This window comes from Bos indicus, chromosome 1, assembly GCF_029378745.1.
Source record: "Bos indicus isolate NIAB-ARS_2022 breed Sahiwal x Tharparkar chromosome 1, NIAB-ARS_B.indTharparkar_mat_pri_1.0, whole genome shotgun sequence".
NCBI classification, from domain to species: Eukaryota; Metazoa; Chordata; class Mammalia; order Artiodactyla; family Bovidae; genus Bos; species Bos indicus.
This window is the reverse complement of record NC_091760.1, coordinates 152,644,315-152,669,004: the sequence shown is the minus strand read 5'-3', so window position 1 is coordinate 152,669,004 and position 24,690 is coordinate 152,644,315. Positions and strand designations below refer to the sequence as shown.

General features: G+C 51.5%; 1 protein-coding gene across 1 annotated transcript in view; it reads left to right on the top strand.

Moving 5' to 3' along the window:
* SH3BP5 (SH3 domain binding protein 5) overlaps nucleotides 1-24,690 on the top strand; it is an 81,579-nt gene that overhangs the window by 8,152 nt on the left and 48,737 nt on the right. The window contains exon 3 of the mRNA XM_019964358.2: nucleotides 22,685-22,813. Within this exon, the coding sequence (XP_019819917.1) occupies nucleotides 22,685-22,813 (129 nt within the window). The remainder of the gene's footprint in view (nucleotides 1-22,684; nucleotides 22,814-24,690) is intronic.

Below are 24,690 nucleotides of genomic sequence, written 5' to 3'. Positions count from 1 at the left end.
CAAGAATACTGGAGTGGGTTGCCATTTCTTTCTCCAGGGGATCTTCCCAACCCAGGGATCAAACCCAGGTCTCCCGCATTGTGGGCAGATTCTTTACCAGCTGAGCCACCAGGGAAGCCCAAGAATATTGGAGTGGGTAGCCTATCCTTTCTCCAGGGGATTTTCCCGACCCAAGGATTGAACCCAGGTCTCCTGCATTGCAGGCAGATGGTTTACCCTCTGAGCCACCAGGGAAGCCCAGACTTTTATCAGAGAGGCTCTTGAATATGAGCCTGATGTTTCAAGTTAAGAAAACACATGTATTTTCCCACAGGCGCATTGGTTAATCAGCTTTAATCATTAACTCATGGAGTGTTTCTTGAGCACCCACTGTGTGCTTTCCTGAAAGCCTGTCTGAAGGGGGCGGGCCTGGGGCGGGCAAGGACCCTCCAGAGGGAACAGTCGGTGCTAAGGAGGGGGGCCTCCTGGGCTGAGCACCGGTGCCCTGGGGGTGGGGCGAGCCGGTTGGAGAAAGATAAGCAGTCCTTCTGCCTGTGGCAGCCTTGCCCCGGGGTGCAGTGGGCAGGGAGACGTGCTGATGCACTTGGACGCCGTGTACCCGCATCTGTTCTCAAAGGTTTGAAACGAGAGGCAGCGCAGAGAATTTCTAAGTCACTGTCATCAGGATCTGTAACATTCCACGCCCAGTTCCTTAGTTTTTTTACCGCCGTGTGTAGTGTTTCCTTACCCCCTGCTGCTCTGAAGGTGGGCTCGTCTCGGGGTGAAATGGTCACTGATGAGGAGCAGGAAGGGCCCTCCAGGCCCAGTTGCCCACGCACATGTTTCTGGCTCAGAAAGCCGTCTCACACTGACTTTTCAGCCTGCCCTTCCCAGCGGGGGCAGAGGCGCTTCATTGTAAATGGCCGTGCACTTTCCCTCTGTGCCTGGGTGGAGGCGGTTTGAAAAATCATCCGAATTCTGGACATCTGTGTTCCTCAGACTCACAGAAGGCCTGCACCCAGCATCAACTTCTCCTTTGCCAAAAACTAGCAAACAGCTTCTCTTTAAAAAACTGTCCCGAGCTTGGAAACTTGGGGTTGGGGAGGAGAAGAACCGGTGAATTGGGCGCATCCTGGACTCTTCCTAATGAATTACTAGCACGAGTCAGGGGAAGAGAAATTATTTTCTCAGAGGACAGTGTTGTCACATCTTAGCACTTTCTCCTTTAAGATGTGTGTGTGGTGTGTGTGTGTGTGTATTGCATGAGTGAGGCTGGAATCTTTTTGTACTTTCAGTAAGGTGTGTGTGTGTGTGTTGCATGACTGTTGGTGTGTGGTGTGTGTTGCATGGGTGTATGTGTGTGTTGTGGGTGTGTGGGGGTGTGTGTGTGTGTGTTGCATGAGTGAGGCTGGAATCTCTTTGTACCCCGCACTTTCTCCTATGTGTGTGTGTGTTGTGTGAGTGTGTTTGATTAGTGTGTGTGTGGTGTGTGTGTGTTGCATGACTGTGTGTCTGTGGTGTGTGTGTGTGTTACATGACTGTGTGTGTCTGTGTGTGGTGTGTGTGTTTGGTGTGTGCGTCTGTGTGTGTGGTGTGTGTGTGGTGTATGTGTGTTGCATGACTGTATGTGGTATGTGTGTGTGAGTGTTGTATGACTGTGTGTGTGTATGTGTGTGGTGTGTGTGTTTGGTGTGTGTGGTGTATGTGTGTGGTGTGTGTGTTTGGTGTGTGTGGTGTGTGTGATGTGTGTGTGTGGTGTTTGTGTGTGTGTGTGGTGTGTGTGTGGTGTTTGTGTGTGTGGTGTGTGTGAGTGTTGTATGACTGTGTGTGTGTATGCTGTGTGTGTGGTGTGTGTGTGTCTGTATGTTGCACAGTGAGGCTGACTCTGTGTGATCCGGATCCCCCCTGATCCCCCCTGGAGGGATCCGGTTGCAGGGCGCAGTGCCCTGGAGGCGTCGTGTAGCCCGTCCCGAGGCCCTCCTGTGGCTCTGGCTCTGGCTTGTGCTGGGTCCTCCCTGTGCCGGGGGCCTTGGCCACAGAGTTGGGGACCTGGGCAGGGTCTTGGGAGCTGGGGGCGCTCTGATGTAATGGGGGCTTTGGCATCAAGGCCTAGGGACTCAGGTTTTTGGGAGGGCCAGCCGCTGGCAGGGGAGGGCGGAGAGTGGCCATGCAGACGCCCCGCAGCCTGGACAGCGTGGCGGGGAGGGGAGCCAGTGGGGGAAGACCTTTCGGTCACCGGCTGGGTGTGACGTCTTTTCTGGGCCTCTGGGGCACCCAGCTCTGACCCGAAGTTTGGCCATCAGACCAGTAGGACTCAGGGCTGCCTGCTTGGGTGACAGTCCCCTTGTTGCTGCTGGAATGTCCGTGACTTTTGACCCAGCAATTGCACTTGGAAGAATTTGTCCTAAGGGGGTGACTGGGCACAGATCCAGGTCCAGCGGGGTTCACCGCAGCCTTGTTTAAAAATGTTGGAAAATTGTGACTCCGCCTGACTGTCAGTAGGGGGTTGCTGAAACAGATGAATACCGAGCCCAGGGGCTGGTTGAGAGAATCCGGGCTTCACGTGTTGACCAGCTTGTTACTAACCGAGAAATGCATCTGAATGGGAAAAAGCAGGTTCCAGGAGCACGGGCTCGTGATTTAGAATCATGAGGCTATTCTAAAAGCTACATTTACGTGCATAAACATATCTGGGAAGACTTACATGCCAGCTATTATATCTGCTGGAGAGATGAGTGAGATGTATTCTCTTTATATTTTTTCTGTGTTTTCTGAATTATTTGCTTTGAATTTGTACTCTTCTATAGTCAGGGGGGGAAAAGAAACCCCAAAGTCACGGGAAAGGGATGTGTGGAGGGACATCTTGGCTTCAGGTGACGTGGCTGGAACCTGAGCTCCGCTGACTTTTGGGGGCACTTGCCGCTTTGGAGCCTGAGTCACCTGGTCCGTGAGTTGGAGTCTTGAGTGGCCTGGGGGTTCTGGGGGGCCTGGGGGCTGGAGGAGACACTGGGGGCAGGAGGGCTTTGCTCGCTGCCCAGCCCTGGGGAGGGCGCGGCTTCCCGCATGCGGGGCTGGCCTGGGGTGTGGGGACCCACTGGGTCTTCAGGATGGATGCAGGGAAGGTTCCAGCGGGATGCTCCACCCTCCTCCCAGGGCCCTTGCTATGAGGTCCCTTTGTCAGAGACAGGCTCTGGGCAAGAGGCCAGAGAGAGGGCTCGTAGGGCCAGGATTACAGCAGGGTGGACTCTGAGGGGTCTGGAGCTGCAGACCTTGGGCTTGGGAGATCACCTGTTTCTTCGCCTGAGCTGTGCTGTGTTAGGCTGTGTCTCCTCCTGAGGTTTGCCTGGTGCATAGTGGCTGCTCAGCTGATGTTCGAGCGGATGAATGTTGATGGACTGCCCCTTGATGGCTGTGTGGCCTGGGGCAAGTTACTCAATGTCTCTGAACCTCAGTTTCCTCATCCCACTGATGTTGCGTAGTAAGCCGTCAGTAAATATCGTTGCCTCTGTTACTGGGAGAGGGCATGTGAGGGCTGTAGCGTGGCGGGGTCCTTGCAGGAAGGACTTGTGTCCATCCTAGATTGTCCTTGTCTCCTAGCTGCTCTTCAGTAGTAACGAGAGCTAATAATAGTAATAATGGCAAAAACAGTGCCTCCCGTGTGCCAGACCCTGTTCTAAGCACTTTGCATGCCTGAATCCTCCGCAGGACTTTGTGTGATCGAGCCGATCCTCCCTCTGCTGATAAAACCAAGGCCTTGAGTATCTTGCTTTCAGGGGATTGCCCAGCCGTGTTAGTGACACTGTTGACATTCTTTGTCGTGGGAGGCTGTCTTGTCCATTGTAGGAGGTTTAGCAGCATCCACCCACTGAATGAGACCACTTCCTGTGCCCCCCGCCCAGTTGTGACACCAGGCACATCTCTGGCCTTGGAAGTGTCCTGGGGAAAGGGGATGGAGTTGCCTGGGGGGGAACCCCTGCCCTCGAGAAATGCCATCAAGGCGTGGTCCTTGCACCGCAGAACCAAGTTAGAATTGCCCGGTCCTGGGCCCCACCCAGACCTGCTGACTCAGGATCTCTGGAGGCTTGGCACCAGGAGTCTGTCTAAGCAGCACTACCAGTCTCTTGCGTCTCTCTCGGGCTGTCTTCTAGTCATTTCTGTGCTGGTCTGGCTCCCTGTGCCCTGGACTCAGCCCCTGGAAGGAAGGGCTTGGTCTCCCCATCTTTGTACCCCAGTATCTCCCGCAGTGCCTGCTCACAATGAATTGGGGAATGAATGGCTGGAGTCGTGGTTAGAGCCAGACGCTCTGTGGATTCACCGTGGCTCCTGCCACACACACTGTCCTGCAGAACAGGCAGGGCCCTTTTCCCTCGCGCCTGCTCTGAAACTGCATCAGCCCCTGGGCCGTGCCTGGGCAGCCTTGATCCCGGGCACAGAGGCGGCGTTGGTAAAGCACGGCCTGTGACCTCTTCCTCCCCCAAGCTCCTCAGTCCCAAAGGTCTGAGCTCATGGAGGTGTAGGACTCTGCCCTGCTTGGAGATGCTCAAGTTTTAAGAGTGTTTCACACTGGAATAGGATGATGTGTGGATATGGACACGTGGCCATCATCTATTCGGTGGGAAAAAAGCTAGTGGGAAAAATGCTTGTATAAAACTATGCTAGAGTTTATGTAAAAGCATATATACATACAGTAAAAGAACATGTACATATAAGAGTAAAAAAAGGTCTAGAACGGAGAGCATCATAGCATGGTCCCCAGACTCTGCTCTGCTTGTTACCACTTAAGGTGAACTACCCACAGAAATCGAGAGTAAAGTTTTAGAAGTTTTTCTTTTTAGCCGTTTGACATTGCTGTGGCATCCCAGTGGCTTTTCACTTTTCTGGTTTATTGTATTCTGCAAAAATGTTGATTCATGTTGCTTGATGGTGGGGTTGGGGTATGCAGTATCACAGTTTCAGAAGCACGTAGCCTCACATGTTATTAACGGTTGCTGCTAAGAATGCTGGGGGTTTTATTTTTTTCATTTCTCAATGTTTTCTGCATTATTTGCGATGACCATTTTCATAGGCAGGGCATGAGGGTGGAGAATGTAGCACTATTATAAAAAGAAATCTTTATGAATCAAAGAAATGAATTTTCATGGAAGGAATTTCAGGAACGATGAGGGCTGGTAGGAAAAAATTTCTAGATTGGTAGTGCCTGCCCTAACTGTGGATAAATCCTGATGTTGGTGGGTTTGCTTGGTGAATTATTGTATTGTTAAACTCTCACGTGGTAATACATGGAGGGTTGAAAAGAGCCTTAAAGGCCTTGTAGGGCTGTTTGCAGCCAAGACACCCTCATTTGTAACAATACAAAACAATCCCCAAGATAGAACAGTGGGAAACATTCCAGATATTAAGAATGTTTACATAGTCAAACTTAGTATATGGATTTGAGTAGCAGCATCCTTTCTACATGGATAAAGACTTGCGGGTACATACAGCCCTTGGACAGTGTCAGTCACTATAATGTCACTTAGGGAAAATGATATTAGTGCAGGCTGTTGGCTAGAATATAGAAATAGCTGTCGATGTTGAGATGGAGTCTGCTGCCTGAAAACAAATCAGCTGTCTTCCTTTTAAACAATTCTACAGATAGTATGTAAACTTTCCTGGCACCATCGTGGGAACCTGGGCGCCTGCTGTTGCAGTACCGGGACCCGACTGTGTCCCCAGCGTTATCCGGGTACCTTCCCTCTGGCTGCAAGATGTCTAGGGTGTCATCACCTCAAAAGAAGACAGGCTCCGAGGGTTGGCGGAACCGTTGTCCCCACAGTTGAGAGAATCTTCAGATCCCCCTGTTGGCGGAGAGCTGTGGTCCCTGTGGGCTGCAGCCTTTTAATATTGAACTATTGTTTTTCCTTCTGAGCATTTATTGTAGAGACTTTTCACATAGCAGTGTATTTGTGTGTGTGTGTTGGCTGGATGAATTAAACATCTCTTGAACCTCATCATTTGGCAGGCATCCCAGATACCTTCACCCAGCCCTCCATCTCTGAAAGTTACTTAATCTGCCTATCACCACATAGATGCTTCTAAAGCAGAGGCTGTATCCCTTTTATGCAACACATCTTAACCAAGAGTCTCATGGTCATTTGCAGATTTGCAAAGGTGCTCTTAGAGAGCTCAGAGAATCAGCCTCTTTCATTTCCTTAAAGGAAGACAGAAAACAATTTTGATCTCTTCTGGCCTGACTTTTTTCCTATGCTGTGTTTTGCTGGATTATCCAAGAGACATTAGCGTTAGCTCTGACAGGTAGGAATCGCCGTCAGGAAGACAATCACAGGAACGTCTGCTGCTGAGTCTTCTCACCGCAGCCAAATCCGCTTAATGTAAACGCCTATCGTGTGGGGTCAGAGTCACGCGCAACGTGATGAACGGAGTTCGGGTGTCTTTGCCCACCTGACCCTTTTGTTGCTAGCACACAAAAGGCTTCAACTTCATTCTGATAAATTTGAAACCGGCAGATCTGACATTTTCTCTCTGGTTTTTAGCTTTTTTTGAAGAAGAAATATCCTTCCTCATGGTCCTAGCTCCTGTTTGTACCTAACAAATTACCCCCAAACTTCTTTACCCCAAATCAAATGCTTTCTCTTGCCCATGATTTGTGGATCGGGAATTTGGAGTGAGCTCTGTGGGGTGGTCCTCGCTGGAGGAGTCTCATGCACTTGTAGCCAGGATGTCAGTTGGGTGCGCTCATCCGAAGGCCTGGCTGGACTGGTTGTCTGAGGAGCGCGCCCCCCCCCACCCCCCGCCTCCCCCGCCATGGTGTCTGGCCGTAGATTCTGGGTCTTGGCTGCAGGCTCAGCTGGTCCGTGTTTCCATCCGACTGCCCCAGCCTGGCGGTCCCAGGCGCTCCGACTTCCTCGCGGTGTCTGGCTACCCGCAGTGGGTGTCTCAGGATGACCAGGTGGAAACACCAGAGCCTTCCGGGTCCCACAGCGGCACTTTCGCGGTGATCTGTTGCTCCAGGCAGCCAGGAGCCCAGCAGATTCAGGAGGACGGGCCTACACTCCATCTCTGGACGGGGTCAGTGCCAAGGCATTTGAGCCCCTTCAGAACGTCCACGCTCTGGGTGGTAGCACTGAGACCGAAGCCGGCAGAAGTCCATCGGCTTCAGGAACAGCCGCGGTTCACGGGGCCTTGCTGAGTTGCTTTAATGGTTAACCAGCCAGCAGAGGAAGGACTTTGATTATTCCTCTCAGTGACCCTTAAACCAGCCAGCGGCAGTTAAAGCAACAGCAAGCCATTTCGGGCAGCGCTATGGCTTCTGCCATAAGGGATTCTTTGCTGCTTTGCCCCACTTCTTTAAAATTCTGTCTGAGAGAATATTATGCCGCGGCTTCGACGCCTATTATAAAAAATGAGTGGCTCCCAGGGCCCCGGAGTACAATAGCTAGACAGACACTTTATAAATCCAGGGGGAAGGTTCTTAAACCCCTTGGGCAGCTTTGGACATGCTGCGTTCTTCCCCTGCCCTGGATTTTGCTAGCGTTCCCGCTGCAGACATAGGATCCTGGTGGTGTAGGCGTTTGCTAGAAATTGGATCCAACAACCGCCGCCGCCTCCCCGCCCCCCCCTCCAGGTTGGAACTTGTTTAAGCAAATCGTACTTGAATGCTATGAAACTTGGGATGGAAAAAGCATAGGAAAACTTGTTTTAGAGCTGATACAAGAAAAGCGTGGATGTGGCCCTTCAGGAAATCTAGATTTGAATCCTCCCCCTGCCTCTTTGTAAGCTATGCAGTCTTGGCAAGGTTTTTAGCTTTTCCAGGTTTTTCATTTCCTTCTCTTGGAAGGAGGAAGGGCAATACCTATCTTGCAGAGCTGTTAAGGATTAAATAAGGTGATGATCATAAAGTGCCTGGCCCTGTACCTACCATGTAAAGTGTTCAACCAACTGTGGTCCTTTCCTGTCTAACCGTTGCTGTTTATTGAATGACAACACCTCCATAAAAATCACTACTGTTTATCGAAAGCTGATTGCATTCCAAGCATTGTCCTAAGTGGTTTTATATAGGTTAGTTCTCACAGCAGCTCTTGAGGATGGTGCTGGGACACAGAGGAGCTGAGAGACCAAGCCAGTTTTCCTGGGCCACCCGGCCAGTGGGATGAGGACCCAGGATTTCGATCCAGGAGTCTGAGGCTGGAGTCCAGGCGCTGAAGTAGTTTTAAGATGTGTGTTTGTGGGTTTTGGAAGGTGCATCCTCTGAGGTCCCCACCGAGGCTGGTGAGGTGGAGGAACACTGATCTAGGACTTGGGGACCAGGTGTTCAGTCTCTGCCCTGACACTCGCCAGATATACATCCTTGGCAAGGGGGAGGCTTCAGTTACCCGCTCTGTGCAGTGGCAGCCTCTGAGTTAGATGACGGGCAAAAGCTTTGCCATCCCTGATAGTGAATGACTGAGACTTTAAAACATGATTTGTTTTATTGAAATATAGTTGATTGACAGTGTGGTGTTAATTTCTGCCACATGGCAAAGTGGTTCAGTTATACGTATATATGCATTCTTTTTCATATTCTTTTCCATTATAGTTTATCGCAGGATATTGAATACGGTTCCCTGCGCAGCAGGACCTGGTTGTTCATCCATTATATAAGATGATGAACATCTTATATAATGATGTTATTTAATGATGTTGTTTATCCATTATATGAGTTTGCACCTGCTAATCCCAAACTCCATCCCGTCTCTGCCCCACCTGCCCCTCGGCACCCATGCCTCTGTTCTCCGTGCCTTTGAGTCTGTTTCTCTGTGTAGGTAAGCTCCTTCCTGTCGTATTTTGTGTGTTTATTTTACTCGGCTGGGCCGTGTCTTCATTGTGCCATGTGGGATCTTTACTGCATGTGGGATCTAGGTCCCTAACCGGGGATCCAACCCTGGCCCCCTGCGTTGGGAGCGTGGAATCTTAGCCACTGGACCACCGGGGAAGTCCTTTTTATTCTTTTATTTTTGGGGCCACACTGTGCGGCATGTGGAATCTTAGTTCCCCAGCCAGGGATCGAACCCCTCCCCCTGCAGTGGGAGAGCAGTCCTACCCGCTGGACCACCAGGGAAGCCCCTGTGTTGTATTTTAGATCACACTTGGAAATGACATCACACGGTACCTGTCTTTGTCTGGCTTACCTCGCTTAGTATGATCATCTCTAGGTTCACCCATGTTGCTGCAGATGGCATTATTTCATTCTTTTTTATGGCTGAGTAGTATTCCACTGTGTGTATTAATATAGACAAGCACACACATATACACACACATACACATACATACACACGCATACACACACATACACACGCACACACACATGCATACACACATACACACGCATACACACATACACACGCATACACACACATACACACACATACGTACACACGCATACACATACATACACACATATATATTGTTGTTTAGTCACCAAGTTGTATCAATCTCTTTTGTGACCTCAGGCACTATAGCCCGACAGGCTCCTCTGTCCGTGGGATTTCCCAGACAAGAGAAATCCATTTCCTTCCATTGCCATTTCCTTCTCCAGGGGATCTTCCCAAACTAGGGATCAAACAGGCAGATTCTTTGCCACTGAGCCGCCTGGGAAACCCCCCACATTAACGCATGCTCACGCGTCTTTTTTATCCATTCCCCTTTGAAGGGCTTTCATGTTGTTTCCAGGTCATAGTGTTGCTGTGATCACAGGAGTACGTGCATCTTTTTGAACGATGGCTTTCGTTTCCTCCAGATACATGCCCAGGAGCAGGACTGCTGGATCAGGTGGCAGCTGTTTTTAGTTGACTGAGGAACTTTCATGCTCTTTTCCACAGTGGCTGTACCAGTTTACTGGCAGGACAGAGACTTTGGTTTGAATCTAGCAACATGCTGAATGGGCTGAGTCGTCCTCAGTCTTGATCACGGGGAAATAAAAAACGCTGGTGAATCTGTGCTGAAGCCATACTTGTGCACAGTCGAAGAAGAGCCCTTGAGAAAATGAAAGTCCTTTGCCTCGCTCCTTCCCGCTTCCAGTTCTGCTAGAAGCAGCCTCTTCTGACGTTTTCAGCCCTCTCTTGTGGGTCCTTCCCACGTCTCTCACAGCAGCGGCGGTGGATTTTAACTTTGGATCCTTTGCGTCCTCCGCCCTCTCTTCCTTCTGTGAGCTGTGTCAGGAGAAAGGTCCTCCAGGAGGAGTGGGCAGCGTCTTGCCTGCAGTGCTGGGCGGGGGCTGCGTGCTTTCCAGGGAGGCTGTGCTGCCTGGTCCCCGGAGCGCCCGAGGCCGGCTCTGAACTCGCCGCACCGCCCTGGTGCCCACACTCGTGTTCATTCTGAAACAGACCTTGTGACGCAGGACCACTTGATGCCTGGCTGACGCGTCACTCCTGATAAACGTGTGCATTAACTTTACGATCCATCTGAGATCTGGTATTTGCAAGCGTGGGGGAAAAAGTGGGTCTTCAGGTTGAGGAAATATGTTAGGCCTCTCAGCGTAGACATGGAAAATAGTTCACTTGTGGTTGAACTCTTGTAAAATGCCACCATTTCAGCAATTCTGCCTCCTCTCACATAAAGAATCCTGTGGGTTTAAAAACACGTGTTTGGCCCTGAATGAAACGGCAGCAAGTCCTGTCAGCCTTCTCTGCTTTGTGTGTGTGTAAGTGTGTGAGTGTGTATGTGAGAGAGAGAGAGTGTGTGTATGTATGTTTGTGAGAGAGTGTCAGTGTGTGTATTTGTGTGTGTGTCTGTATATTTGTGTGTGTGTCAGTGTGTGTGTAAATGTGTGAGTGTGTATGTATGTATGTGAGAGAGTGTGTATGTGTGTGTCAGTGTGTGTAAGTGTGAGTGTGTGAGAGTGTGTATGTTTGTGAGAGTGTGTGTGTATATGAGAGAGTGTATATGTGTGTGTGAGTGTGTATGTGTGTGTGTATTTGTGAGAGAGAGTGTGTGTGTATGTATGTGAGAGTGTGTGTGTATGTGAAAGAGAGAGTGTGTGTGTGTGTGTCAGTGTGTGTATGTGTAAGTGTGAGTGTGTGAGAGTGTGTATGTTAGAGTGTGTGTGTATGTGAGAGAGAGAGTGTATGTGTGTGTGTGAGTGTGTGTATGTGTGTGTGTATTTGTGAGAGAGAGAGTGTGTGTGTATGTATGTGAGAGTGTGTGTGTATGTGAAAGAGAGAGAGTGTGTGTGTGGTTATGTAACTTCTGTCCCTCTTCTAGGGCCTCAAACCACTGACCCTTGTCCCTGAAGATTAAAGGGTTTTCTCCTTTGTGGTGCTTTGGACCTTATGCTATTTAAGTATATATATATGTATATTTTAACAGTTTACAATTTTTAAAATATGTTTAACAGTTTAAAAGTGGACGATTTAGTTCTGGCTGGGCTGGGCCCCCTTGCTGCGTGCGGGCTTGCTCCAGTTGCCGGGCGCGGCGACGCCCCTCCTCTGCGGTGTGCAGGCTTCTCGGCGGCGGCTTCTCTGGTTGGGGAGCGCGGGCTCCAGGGCCACCGGCTTCCGCAGCCGCAGCTGGTGGTCTCAGTGGTTGTGGCCCTTGGGCTTAGTTGCCTGGTGGCTTTGGGCTCTTCCCCGGCCAGGGATTGAACCCGTGTCCCATTTATTGGTGGGCAGATTCTTATCCACTGCATTGCCAGCAAAGTCCTAAGCATACATATTTTTATTGGTTAGATTCCATTCTGGTGGCTCCTGCCTATGTAACGTTGACAAAAAAATGATGATTTGAAAGTGAGTCTTTCCCAAAGTGAGATTCTATAAAATAACTGGTTCATATTATTGAAAACTATCAAGGCCATGAAAAACTGAAGAACACTTCCAGATTCGAGAAACTAGAGAGAGTTTGACAACTAGATCCTGTGTGAGCGCTGGACTGGATCCTGGACCAGGAAAAAATACCTTTTCTTCCTTTGCTGTAAAAGATGTTGGCTCAGATGATGAAGAGTCTTCCTGCAACGTAGGAGACCCAGGTTCGATCTCTGGGTCGGGAAGATTCCCCTGGAGAAGGGAATGGCTACCCACTCCAGTGGGTAGAGTGGGAAAGAATAGAGATCTCTTCAAGAAAATTAGAGATACCAAGGGGACATTTTATGCAAAGATGGGCTTGATAAAGTACAGAAACAGTACAGACCTAACAGAAGCAGAAGATATTAGAAGAGGTGGCAGAATACACAGACGAACTGTACAAAAAAGATCTTAATGACCCATTCAATCACAATGGTGTGACCACTCACCTAGAGCCAGACATCCTGGAACGTGAGGTCAAGTGGGCCTTAGGAAGCATCACTATGAACAAAGCTAGTGGAGGTGATGGAATTTCAACTGAGCTATTTCAAATCCTAAAAGATGATGCTGTGAAAGTGCTGCACTCAGTATGCCAGCAAATTGGGAAAACTCAGCAGTGGTCACAGGACTGGAAAAGGTCAGTTTTCATTCCAATCCCAAAGAAAGGCAATGCCAAAGAAAGTTCAAACTACCACACAATTGCACTCATTTTACACTCTAGCAAAGTAATGCTCAAAATTCTCCAAGCTAGGCTGCAACAGTACGTGAACTGAGAACTTCCAGATGTTCAAGCTGGACTTAGAAAAGGCCGAGGAGCCAGAGATCAAATTGCCAACATCCATTGGCTCATAGAAAAAGCAAGAGAATTCCGGAAAAATATCTACTTCTCTGATGTGAGAGTTGGACCATAAAGAAGGCTGAGCACCGAAGAACTGATGGTTTTGAACTGTGGTGTTGGAGAAGACTCTTGAGAGTCCCTTGGACAGCAAGGAAATCAAACCAGTCAGTCCTAAAGGAAATCATCCCTGAATGTTCGTTGGAATGACTGATGCTGAAGCTCCAATACTTTGGCCTCCTGATGAGAACTGACTCCTTAGAAAAGACCCTGATGCTGGGAAAGATTGAAGGCAGGAGGAGAAGGGGAGGACAGAGGATGAGACAGTTGAATGGCATCACCGACTCAATGGAGATGAGTTTGAGCAAGCTCCGGGAGTTGGTGATGGACAGGGAAGCCTGTCATGCAGCAGTCCATGGGGTCACAAAGAGTCAGACATGACTGAGCAACTGAATAGCAACAACCCACTCCAGTATTCTTGCCTGGGGAATTCCATGGACAGAGGAGCCTGGTGGGCTAGAGTCCTTGGGGTTGCAAAGAGTTGGACACAGCTGAGCAACTAACACTTTCACTGTAAAAGATGTTGGTGGGACAGCACAATTTGAACAAAATCACAGATCAGATTAGTGGCATTGTATCAGTTTTAAGTTTCTGATTGTGATCATCTTACTTTGGTTATGTAAGAGAACGTCCTCATTTTTAAGAAGTACACACTGAAATGTCTCAGGCTAAAGGCCATCATGTCTGCATCTTACCCTCATTTTCCCCAAGTCTGAACTATTTTAAAAATATTTAAAAAAGAGCCTTTTCTGCGTTCCCAGACCCACCAACTCTCTTAACTCAGCCTGCAAATGGCAGTGGCATCTTGATTTTGGCCAAGGCTGCGTGTCCCTGGGGAGAAGGCAATGGCACCCCACTCCAGTACTCTTGCCTGGAAAATCCCATGGACAGAGGAGCCTGGTGGGCTGCAGTCCATGGGGTCGCTGAGAGTCGGACACGACTGAGTGACTTCACTTTCACTTTTCACTTTCATGCATTGGAAAAGGAAATGGCAACCCACTCCAGTGTTTTTGCCTGGAGAATCCCAGGGACAGGGGAGCCTGGTGGGCTGCCATCTATGGGGTCACACAGAGTCGGACACGACTGAAGTGACTTAGCAGCATCAGCAGTGTGTCCCAGGGCAGGTAGCTGTGCCGGCTGTGTGTTCTGGGAACGGGAGAGGTCCTCATCTGCTTGTTTGGAAACTTCCTCTAGTTAAATCAGAGTTCTAGAGCACAGCCTTTGTGCCTGGGAGGAACTTGGTTCTGCTTAGGCCTAAAAAAAGCTTTCAGATGCTTGAACACCTTGGAGGAGGCCAGCTTGTACAGGAAACCATGCTGACCAGCACTGCTTCTTTCCTCTTCTCCTCTCTCGGTGGGAGGAAGTTCTTGCTGGTGCAGAACCCGGACAGCTGGTGTGCTGGTGTGGAAAGAGGAAGCAGGGCTGGCCTTGTTGGCTGCTCGGCTGCTTGGGGCCTGCCCTGGGCCTGGAGCTGGGGCTAGAATCCCCTCTATTGTACCCCAAACCACTCAAGCAGCTTAAGTAAAAGATGGGGTTTCTGAAAGGCGGAAGGGAGGGGGACCCCCGGGAAGGGAAGGCGTTGCAGAGCCTTGAGCAGGCGCTCCGAGCGTCCCAGCACCTGTGGGCCCAGCGCGGTGACTCGCCGGGCTGCGGGCCTCCCCCACAGAGCAGCCTTGGCTGGGTTGGTAAGGGATCTGGCTGGGTGATTTCAGAGTCAGGGTCAGGATCCCAGGTTGTCTCCTGCACCCTCCGCCTGCTCTCCTCTCATTTGCTTGCTCTTCCCTGTCCGTGGGCACCTCTGTGTCCTCATCTTGCCCTCCTCTGGCTTCTTCCATTCTGGCCCTCGGGAGAGGATTGTATGTCAGAAGCACGGCAGCAGGATCCTCCTTATGTGCGGGGCACAGTCCCTAAAGAAGCTGGGTTTGGGAGATGCCCCAAGAAGTTGGAGTTCAAGGTGGGGCAGAAAGGTGGGCAGAGGCATAGAGCTGGGCACCAGTCCCTAGCCGCGATTCTGCTGCTTCCCAACTGGGAGGCCCTGGTGCTATCTCCCCATTTTCTTTCTTTCTTTTTTTTCCATGTATGTTCCCATCCCTTTGCCCCTGTCTTCCCAGGCTCCCTGGTTGGGTGAAAATTGCTGTTGGGTGATTGGGCCTGTGCGGTGCTGGGCGGGGGTGCTGTGGTCCCTGTGGGGCTGGCCCTGGCTCCCTGGGGGCTCCTGCCCTTGCAGCCCTTCTCTGCCCCCCTCCCAGCTCTGGGGGCCTCTTGCCTTGGCACCCTAGACCCTGGCTCTGCCCCAGGCACAGTCTTTCCACTTCTGCCTCTGCTGCAAAATTGCCAGAGCTGAAATCAGATCCTCCCGGCTGCCCGTCCATCCCCCAGGGCTAGTGATGGCTACTCCCTGGGTCAGGAGAGGCAAGGAGGGCAGGTAGCAGGGGGACCCAGAAGCGTGGCTGGATCCCTGCAGGCAGAGCACAGAGTGGAATCTGGGTTCAGGAGCCGGACCTGTGCCGCCCAGGATGGCAGTCACCAGCCCTGTGGGGAGACTCGAGTTCTACTTTAAAAATGACAGTTTAATACGGTATCCAGTCAGCCGCACTAAGCACACATCAAGTTTTCATTTAGCCACGTGTGGCCGGTGGCCTCTGCCAAGCCCTGTGCAAACTCAGAGCATCTCCGGTGTTGCAGAAAGCTCAGCAGACAGCCTGGGGGGTGCTTGATCCTTCTCACCGAAGCCCCGGGAAAGTGGGTTCTTTGTGTTTTAGCAGCTGCCACAAGTGCTCTTAAAGAATAGATTGGATGGGTGGGGGGGAAGCATTAAAAACATGCCGGTTACCTTAGAACTGGTTGGGAAGTCAGAGCGTGTCTGATGGTGCCTTGCACCTTGGAATTCTGGAATGTTCCTGCTACAGAGACTTTACATCCCAAATCTCTTGTTCTTCTGCTTCTGTCATAATTTCTGCTTTATTCTTGTTCTGTATTTTTTTTTCCCACGTGGATTCACATTTGTCCTTTGTTTGAAAGTGAGACTTAATGACTGTAAGTGAAAAGCCATCAGAGGGAAATAATTTTGTTTAAAGCAAGGTTTTTAGCGAAGAATCACGTGGATAAGCCCTGCTTGCTGACTTTGAGAGCAGCGCTCTCTTGTTTCCAGTGACTGTATCAGTTTGCTTATCAAATTCTTAGCAGATTCCCTTCTCCAGGGAAGGCTCTGAGCCTGACCAACTCCTCCTCTCTTAGAAGGGAGATGAGCAAATGTGAAGAATCAGAGTGGCTCCCAATGCAGGCTTTCTCCTTGGGAAAATCAGAAGGGGTGAAGGAGGGCCCGAGAACGAATAGCTGCTTTGCTGTTACTGAACACACACCCGTGTTCCCCTCCAGCGGGGTCTCTGCGGGGCGGCCCAGGGCGTGGGTGGGGCGGGTGTGATTTGGGGCCACCAGCTGACCTGGTGCTTTTGGGCCCCAGGTTCCTTTCATGCTCCTGTGATCACTGAGCATTTCAGAGAGATTCTGTTTTTATGGGTAGCATCTATTACCCATTTTTAAAAACTGTATTCATTTTTAAATGAATTTTTATTTTTAAAACTGTATTCATTCATTAAAAGTGACAGTAATAAGCCTATTACATGCATATCTTAATAACTTAACCCTATTACATGTATATCTTATCAAAATAACTTAACCCCCCAAAAAAATTGTGAAAAGAAAGCCGTCATTTTGTGGCTTTTGCAAGTCTCTTTCCTATCGGGCTTAATAGGAGAGCTGGATTCTCCTTTCTGCTCCTGCCTTCATTCGTTCTCGTGATGGCACATATCAGGTAGTCTCTGGAAAACTCCATTCAACAGTCACAAGAGAACGAAAGTGGAAGAGGCAAATTAAATTGAATTTGATTATGAAAATGATTTTGACCGTGCAGAGTCCCAGAAAAGGTCTCCAGGAACCCCCGACCCCTACCTCCGTGTTCCCTGGACCAAACTTTGAGAACCATGGGTGAGGGAAAGCCAGGTGGGATCTGTTGATGCTCTGTAGACTGACACTCCCCGTGCGAGACCCCGGGCCAGGCCAGCCCTTCTCCCTGGGGCCGAGGTCTCTTATCTGGGGACTGGGGATCTTCTTGCTGAGCCTGGCCACGCTGCCCTGCAGGGTCTTTGTGAGGCTCAGAGCATGCCTGTGAAATCTTTCCACAAGCAGGGAGCAGTGTGTTTATAAGTGGCATGACTCGGGACCTTTTGAAGTTCGGTGACTTTAGTTTGTAGGACAGTTATTTTTAAAACCTGATGTCCTTTCCTCACCTCGCTAGGTTCTGGGGAGGCCTTTGTGAAGGGGAGAGGCTGCCCTTCTCATCTTCCAGGCAAGATCATTGAGGCTTAGGTGGCTGGGTTGGCCAGAAAAAAGGGCTTGTCCCCAGTGTGACCAGCCTGCCCACCGCTCCCCGGGCACCCTGGTGCAGGCTTCGTGTGGCGGGGTTTCTTGTCTGGTCCAGGGCCGTGTTTCCAACACACCGACACGTTCACACAGGAGCCTGTGCCACCTCCAGTTCTCCGCTTGGATAAACTGCCCTCAGTCTGAGTCACCTAATGGATGTGACACAGTTTTCGGACTGCAAGCTCTGAGGTCTCATCCAAGCCAAGGGATGGCTTAGAACTCCTTCGGATGCTGATCTAAAAAAGAATCCGCTGGTAAACAGCCCTGGCTGGCGTGTGGCTTATTTTTCTCGACCAGTGAAAGGTCTGCTCCTTCTCCCGAGATGTCTTCTGAGGTTATCCGTGGGTCACTAAGCACAGGGAAACAGTTGGCTGTCCTCCCTGGACACGCCAGGAAGCAGCCCCAACTCTGATCTTGGGAGACACATTGCTTGTAATTGTAGATGACAGAGAGCCATGGTGGAGTCCTTTCTCGAACTAGGAAATAAGGCAAAAAGTACAAGTTCAGTTATGGCCAGCTGGCTTTAAGATGAATTGGAAAAAAAAAAAAAGAGAGAGAAATTCTTTGTACAGAATAGGTTGAATTAAGTTCCCCAGAAGCTCTTTGTACGTATGGCTTTACAGAAGCCCTCCAGCAATCACCTGTATTTAGTTACAGAACTGTGCCACTTTATAGACTGTGATTGACTTTCCCCTCCCTGAGTATATCAGCATGACTACCTTAAGGCATACAGTAGTTTTCAGTATTTTTTTTTAAGAGACTTAGTTCAGTTGCAAAGGACAGAAATCCAGTTCCAACTAGCTTAAAACATGAAGCAGGGGTGACGATTGTGTGCGTCTGTGTGTGAACCATTTTGGCTCGGGGGAAGTGGAGTTTAGGGTTAGACTGTAAAGCGTTGCTACTAGGACTCCTTCCCTCCCTGCCTCTGGGGACTCTCCCCTCATGGTGCCCAGAGGGCTGCTGTCTGCTCCAGCTTTTAGTCCATCTTCTCAGCCATCTCAGTACAAAAAATTTCCTCTTAACAGTTTCAGAAAAGTCCCAGAATGAAATCTTACTGGTTCTGATGGGTCCTGTGCCCTCCCTTAATGATGACTGAAGGTAGGAGTATCCTGTACTGATGCCCAGGCACGCGATCGGTTCTGAGACCAGGGTGAGGTCCGGTAAAGTCAGGGCTGTTACGCTGGGTAGGCAGGGAAGATGTTGGTTTTGTGGGCTCCCGCACCTCAGGATTTTATGGTGAATTGTTACTCGGACAGCCGTGCCCCTCTGTGGAATGGTGGAAGAACTAGGTCCGCTCTCTTATCAGGGAGAAGGCTGGCTTTGTGTTGAGTGCTTAACACATCTTGGATGAATAGTTGTTGTTTGGCTGCCAGCCAACCCTGCGTCATCATCCCTGGCAGCACAGCCTCTTTGATGGAGGGAGACGCTAATGTCAAATGATATCTCTTGGACTCAGCAGCCTTCGATGGTCACACGTTCGACCAGGCTGGTGGTCCCTGAATCTGCCTGCCAGATTCACGTGGGGACCCCAACCCAGATTTGATCTGCGGATGCTTCTGCTTACAAAAACACTGTGGTAATTTCCTACAAATTTTAAAAAGGGCAAAAAACAAGACAAAACAACCCCTCCCAACTAGTATCCGATCCTCCCACCCCAGCCCCATCTTTCTCTCTCTTAGAGGCAATTTAATTGATCCGTGTAACGCATTTTAGCTGATGATTTAGGTATTTATTTCCGTCACTCTAAACAGCAGGCTTTGTGTGGCTGCTTCTGGACATTTCGTTTCAGTTCTTACCCCACCATGCTGCTATGGAAGAGGAGGCTCCAGTCTCCTTCCTCCTCTGCCCCGCCCCCCTTCCTCCCGGCAGGACCAAGTTGCAATCAGCCTTCAGCATGTGCATTGTTGCGGCCTGGAAAGTTCTGTTCACAGTCCCGAGGTTTACTTTTCTTTTTAAAAAGAAAACCTCTTTTCTGTCCGTATCCATTTATTTATTTATTGGTCTTACAGCCTGTGGGATCTTAGTTACCCGACCAGGGATCATACACTGCCCTCCCTGCTATGTAAGTGCGGATTCTTAACCATGGGACCCCCAGGGAAGAGGCAGAGTGGTGTTCAGGCGTTACTGACAGCAGGCGCTTGGCGGGTAAACGGAGGCTTACTCAAGAAACCTACCCTGTCTCCCGATGCACGTGGGCTCGAGGTCAGAGCCTGGGAGCCGCTCCCGTGGCCTTCCTCCTGCCAGCCCTCCCATCTGCTGCCCTTGGCTCTGCTGGTCCTTCAGCTGCGATGCCCTCTTCTCTCTCTGGTGAAATCCCCCTCTCTGCAAGTCCTGGCTGGGATGACTCTCTCTGGGTGTGGCCGTCCTGGGTGTGTGTCTGCTGCAGCATGTAGACCGAGGTCTGTAGTACCCATCACACTACATGGTGCTTATTTATTTATCACTTGAGGAAGTCTAAAGTGAAGTCTTAGCTCTACCACGTCCCAGCTTTGTGAGCTTGGGCAGGCTCCCTGGTCACGCTGTGCCTCAGTTTCCCTCTTTGGACAATGTGGATCACACCCATGGCACTCACGGGGAACTGTACTCAATATCTTGTAGTAATCTAGAATGGAGAAGGATCTGGGAAGAAGAGATAGGTGGGTACAACTCGATCTCTGTGCTGTATACCTGAAGCTAGCACAGCCCTGAAAGTCAACTGTCCTTCAACTAAAAACAAAGAGCAACCGAAGCACCTTAGCTGGTAAGGTTGTTAGTGACTGCATACACGGATGGATAAAAGCATCTGTGTCTGCCCCATGGGAGACTGGCCATCTGCTCCCTGCATGCCCTTTCACGCAGGTAGGTGGCTTATATTATAGTCGCTGGTGTCTGGAGTAGCTCTGGGCAAATCTGAAGTCTCTGAGGGCTGGGAAGGGGAGGTCAGTGGGTGAAGCGGGCTGGGCGTGGCTCAGTCACAGGGCCTGGGGACTGGAAAGGACCGTCTCTAAGGGGTGTCTTCTCCACTTTTAACCAGTGGTTGCCAGGTAGGAATGGGGGCCCAGTGTTGCCTGATCATTTGATTAAAAAAATTTTTTTTTTGTTTCTTTACGAGGAATTTGGAATCTAAATTAGAATAAAATTATATGAGTTTTCCTGAAATGGATTAATTATGTAAAATTTCCATTTAGTATATAGCACACAGCCAAGGGCACGAGGCCTGTGGGTCCGTGGGCTCCTGGTTTGGGGCCCAATTCTCAGTTCCCAGAGAGGATGGAGAGAGATAGTGTGACCCGCCCCCGGTCACATGCTGACGATCTGGGCTCCGGTTTTCCCGCCTGTGGCCTGGAGATGCAGTTGTGTGTGTGGGTGTGTTTGCAAAGCAGGTTTTCCTCCCTTGGGTCAGCTGCCCCTCAGAGCCACCCCCTTGTAGAATCATGGGTCTCTTTTTATGCCAGGGGGGAAAAAAACATTGTGTGCATTTATTGAGTACCTACTGTGTGACCAGGAGCTAGCTGTTAGGCACCCAGCTGTTACAGTCACTGGTGCCAGTAGCAGCTCTGGGCAATCAGAAGTCTCCGAGGGCTGGGAGGGGAGGTCAGTGGGTGAATCAGGCTGGGCGTGGCTCAGGCACAGGGCACGGGGCTGGAAAGGACTTTCTCTAAGGGGTGTCTTCTCCTCTACTTCTAGCCCCTGGTTGCCAGGTAGGAATGGGGGCCCTGTGTTGCCCGATCTAGGTGTTAGCTCTTAGGAGATGGAAAAGAACCATTTTATAGGTAGTAAAAACGATGCGTAAAGAATTGACTCAATCGGAGCTTGTAGATAGAGGTTTAACCCGGTTTAGTTCCTTGTCTCTGCTGAAAGACTGGAGCTGCAGCCAACACGTTGCCTCCCACGGACTGCAAGTCAAGCCCGACAGCAGCTCAGCAGGGCTTTGCTTGTCCCCGGGCGGCCCGCACGCGCGTGCGCGGCGTGTCCTCTGGAGGACAAGTCTAGCTTGTTCTGTCCTCAGCAGCTGTAGCTGAAGCACGTGACTGCAGACCTGGCCAGAGAAGAGGGAAGGCGGAGCAGCTTCTGATGATGAGGACGCATGACTGGAGGGAGGGACCATGGGTATAGGATGGGGGCGCCCAGGGGCTGAGATGCTCTGTGTAAGACAAAGGCCATGTTCGTATGTTTCAAACCCACCTAGAAAGCCCAAGCGCGAAATGATGGGGGGAGAGCGAGTTAGGCGTGATCAGGGCCTTCCTGACCCCTCTGTGAGCTCTCCCAGTGACCCGTGAGGTCCATATAATCTTCTGCTTAGAAGCAGTTTTCAGATAGTGAGGCAGCCCCTTTGCAGCCAGCGACAACCACGTGTGTACCAGTGGGGTGGCCGGCTGCTCCTGGGGCCCCCCTGCGGCTGGTGAGCATGTGCTGTTCCTCCTCCCCCAGGGCCCACATCGCCCCTCTGATGCACGCAGACTCCCCAGGCTGTGGCCGTGCCAGGCCAGCTCCCTGGGGGAGGAGGGGTGGAGGGGCCTGGGTCTCTGAAGCCCCAACCAACCCTTCCAGTGTCTTCCTAGAGCTGGAACCAGACTGTCTTTGTGATTCTTCTCCTCCTTGGGTCATCTGTGGACCTGGTTTCCTGACTTTGACAGTGCAGTGAAGCCTGGTGCCGCCTACCCCCGATTCCCCTCTCCCCGACGCCTGTCCAGGCCCGCATGGCTCGTGGCATCTCTGGAGGGCGTGGCCGCCCTTATCTCTAGCCATTCCCCACATTCTGGATGTCCAGCTTCCTGCAGTCTCTGGAAAACGCCAGCCCAATCCTCCCCTCCGCTGTGGGCATGGCTCTGCTGGTGCTCTGGACTCAGTGTCTCCCTCCTCCCATCCGTGCTTCAGGCCTCCGTGCGGATGGTACCCCTGGGAGCTCCCCACGAGTCCCCCTCTAAGGGTGAGTCTCCCACCCCCCTTACCTGGCCTGCTGAGGCTCTGGGTCCTGGGTCCCACGCCAGCTGTGCCGGTCTCATCCTCACACACTCTCTGGGGATGGGCTGTGTTTATCCCCGTCTCACCCCCCCGGACTAGAGGCGTCCTGAAGGCAGGGACCAAGCCCAAGGCAGAGCACAGGATCTGGCCTGTCGGAAATTGGCACACACTGTTTAGTGTTGTCCGTGTCACAGGACTGGGGACATCGTGGGCGTGTGACGAGTGCTGCCATCATCATGGACTGAGGCTGCCGGGGTGACCAGGTTAGGCATCTTCCCCTGGACGGAGCTTTGTGGTCTAACCTACTCTCTCTGATGCTGTAGTCATGGCCTCATTGATTAAGCATATCTAAATAAAATGAACCAAGTGAAAAGCTCCTTCTGTCTGTCTCACTAGCCAGGGTCAAGTGCTCAGTAGCCACGTACAGCCGGGGGCTGCCATGCCAGCTGGCACAGGTGCTGGGACGCTTGCAGTATCACACCAGATTCTCTCGGGGGCCGTTGTTGTTGACACGGGCTTGTATGCACAGGCTTCCCGGTCGAGTGGAGGCCCTTCCGGAGGCTTCTGGGGAAGTCAGGTGGATTTCCACAGGCTCCTTAAGCCTGAACTGTCCTCAATTTCCTGTCTGCAGGATATCCGTCAGAAGTTCCGCTCTGTCCTTGTGGAAGCAACGGTGAAGCTGGATGAACTGGTGAAGAAGATCGGCAAGGCCGTGGAGGACTCGAAGCCCTACTGGGAGGCTCGGAGGGTGGCGAGGCAGGTAAGCGCCTGGTCTGCCCATTGCCCTGCCTGGCGCCATGGGCACCTCTGATCTCCAGGCCCCCCTGCTGAAGGTCGGGGTGCAGGAGAGCCGTGACTTTATCAGGAGGCGTGTTTGGAGTTGGTGCCTTGTTTTCGCACCCCACAGCCTGCCTTCATTCCCGCTCTCAGTGCTGTTAAGGCCATGTGGGTGCTGGCGTTTGGATGTCCCCACCGGTGGTTTCCCCGATAGCTGAGTTGGTAAAGAATCTGCCTGCAATGCAGGAGACCCTGGTTCGATTCCTGGCTTAGGAAGATCCCCTGGAGAAGGGATAGGCTACCCACTCCAGTATCAAAGAGTCGGATGTGACTGAGCTTTCAACAATATATTATTACGTCCCTGGTGGCTCAGATGGTAAAGTGTCTGCCTACAATGTGGGAGACCTGGGTTCTATCCCTGGGTTGAGAAGATTCTCTGGAGAAGGAAATGGCAACCCACTGCAGTACTCTTGCCTGGAAAATCCCATGGATGGAGGAGCCTGGTAGGCTACAGTCCATGGGATCGCAAAGAGTCAGACACGACTGAACAGGGTCACTGGGCAATGCCTCGCTGCTGGAGTTGGTACCTGGTCCACTTCCCAAGAGGCCAGGCCAGCTCACGTGGACGGGAGGCTGTGATTAGACCACCTGGCTTGTTCTCTGCTTTCCTAGTGACTGCCTGTCAGCCCCAGGAAGAACACTCCTCTCGAATTCTCCTTCCAGGTTTGGGAGGAACTGACCATTTCCTTCTCTTGAAACATTGGTTTTTTTGTCCCGAGAGCACAGACAGGCGACAGAGGACCTGAGACCAGAAAGGGGGGAGGCCGCTGGGGCTGCTGGCTTCAGAGGGCATCTTCCGTGGATCATCAGCGGTGTGAGGACCTCCCGGGGTCAGGTTGAGGCTCCAGGAACAGGAGGGAAGAGAGTTCCCAACACACAGCAGAGCTGGCTGGCTCACCCCCAGGGCTCAGGAGTTGGTCCATAGTGAGGTCCTGTCCCTGCTGTGTGTTTGGTGATGGAAGATGCTGCCTCCCCGAGTCTCTGCCTGTAAGCCGATCCTCGGTGAGGGTGGGTTCCCCTGCGAGCCCCCTCTGCATGTGCACCGTGTGTTGTTGGGAGGTGGGGAGGCAGCAGGCAAAGGGGAGCCCTTGGGAAGGGGAGCCCCAGGGATGCAATAAGACTGGAGCTATGGAGGATCTGGGGCCAGGACATGGGCATTCCTCTCCCTGGCCCTTCTCCGGGTACCCCTCAGATGTCTCATCGGGGATCCCTTTGATGTTTGGTGGTTCTGCCCAGATCCTCGCTGCAGGCTTGGGTTTTGCAGCTCCGAACCTTGAGCTGAGCTTTCTGCTTGGAACCTGATGCAGACGCTGCCTTGGCTCCTGGACAGAGCGGCCTGAAACCCGCCCTTCCCTGGCCTGCTGCCCTGGGCTGTGTGATGTCATGGGGCCTGGGTGCCTTGGCCTGCGAGAAGCCTGTGTCTCAGCCACTCCGCTCTCCTCCCTCTGTGCTCCACCCAGGCCCGCAGCTTTCCAGGGAGAAGAAGTTCTTCTCCAGAAGGTGCTCACCAGTCCCCAGAAGCCCCCCACCCTGAGGCATCCCCCCTCCAGGGTGCCCTGTGTCACAGCCTTCAGCGTGCCCCCTATTGGGGGATGGGTCTCACCCCCCCATATCCCAGGATGGTAGTGGTCTTGACCTCATAGTATGAAGGGTTCTGTTTAGATTGAAGGAGATGTTTCTGATACTGTAAACATTGGGTCAGTCCTGAGGAAGGCACGAAATCCCCTCTTCTGAAAAGGCTCCGTCACTTGAATCCTTGGGCCTTTTGAGGCCACAGAGGTCCCTGTGCTGTTGGGGGAC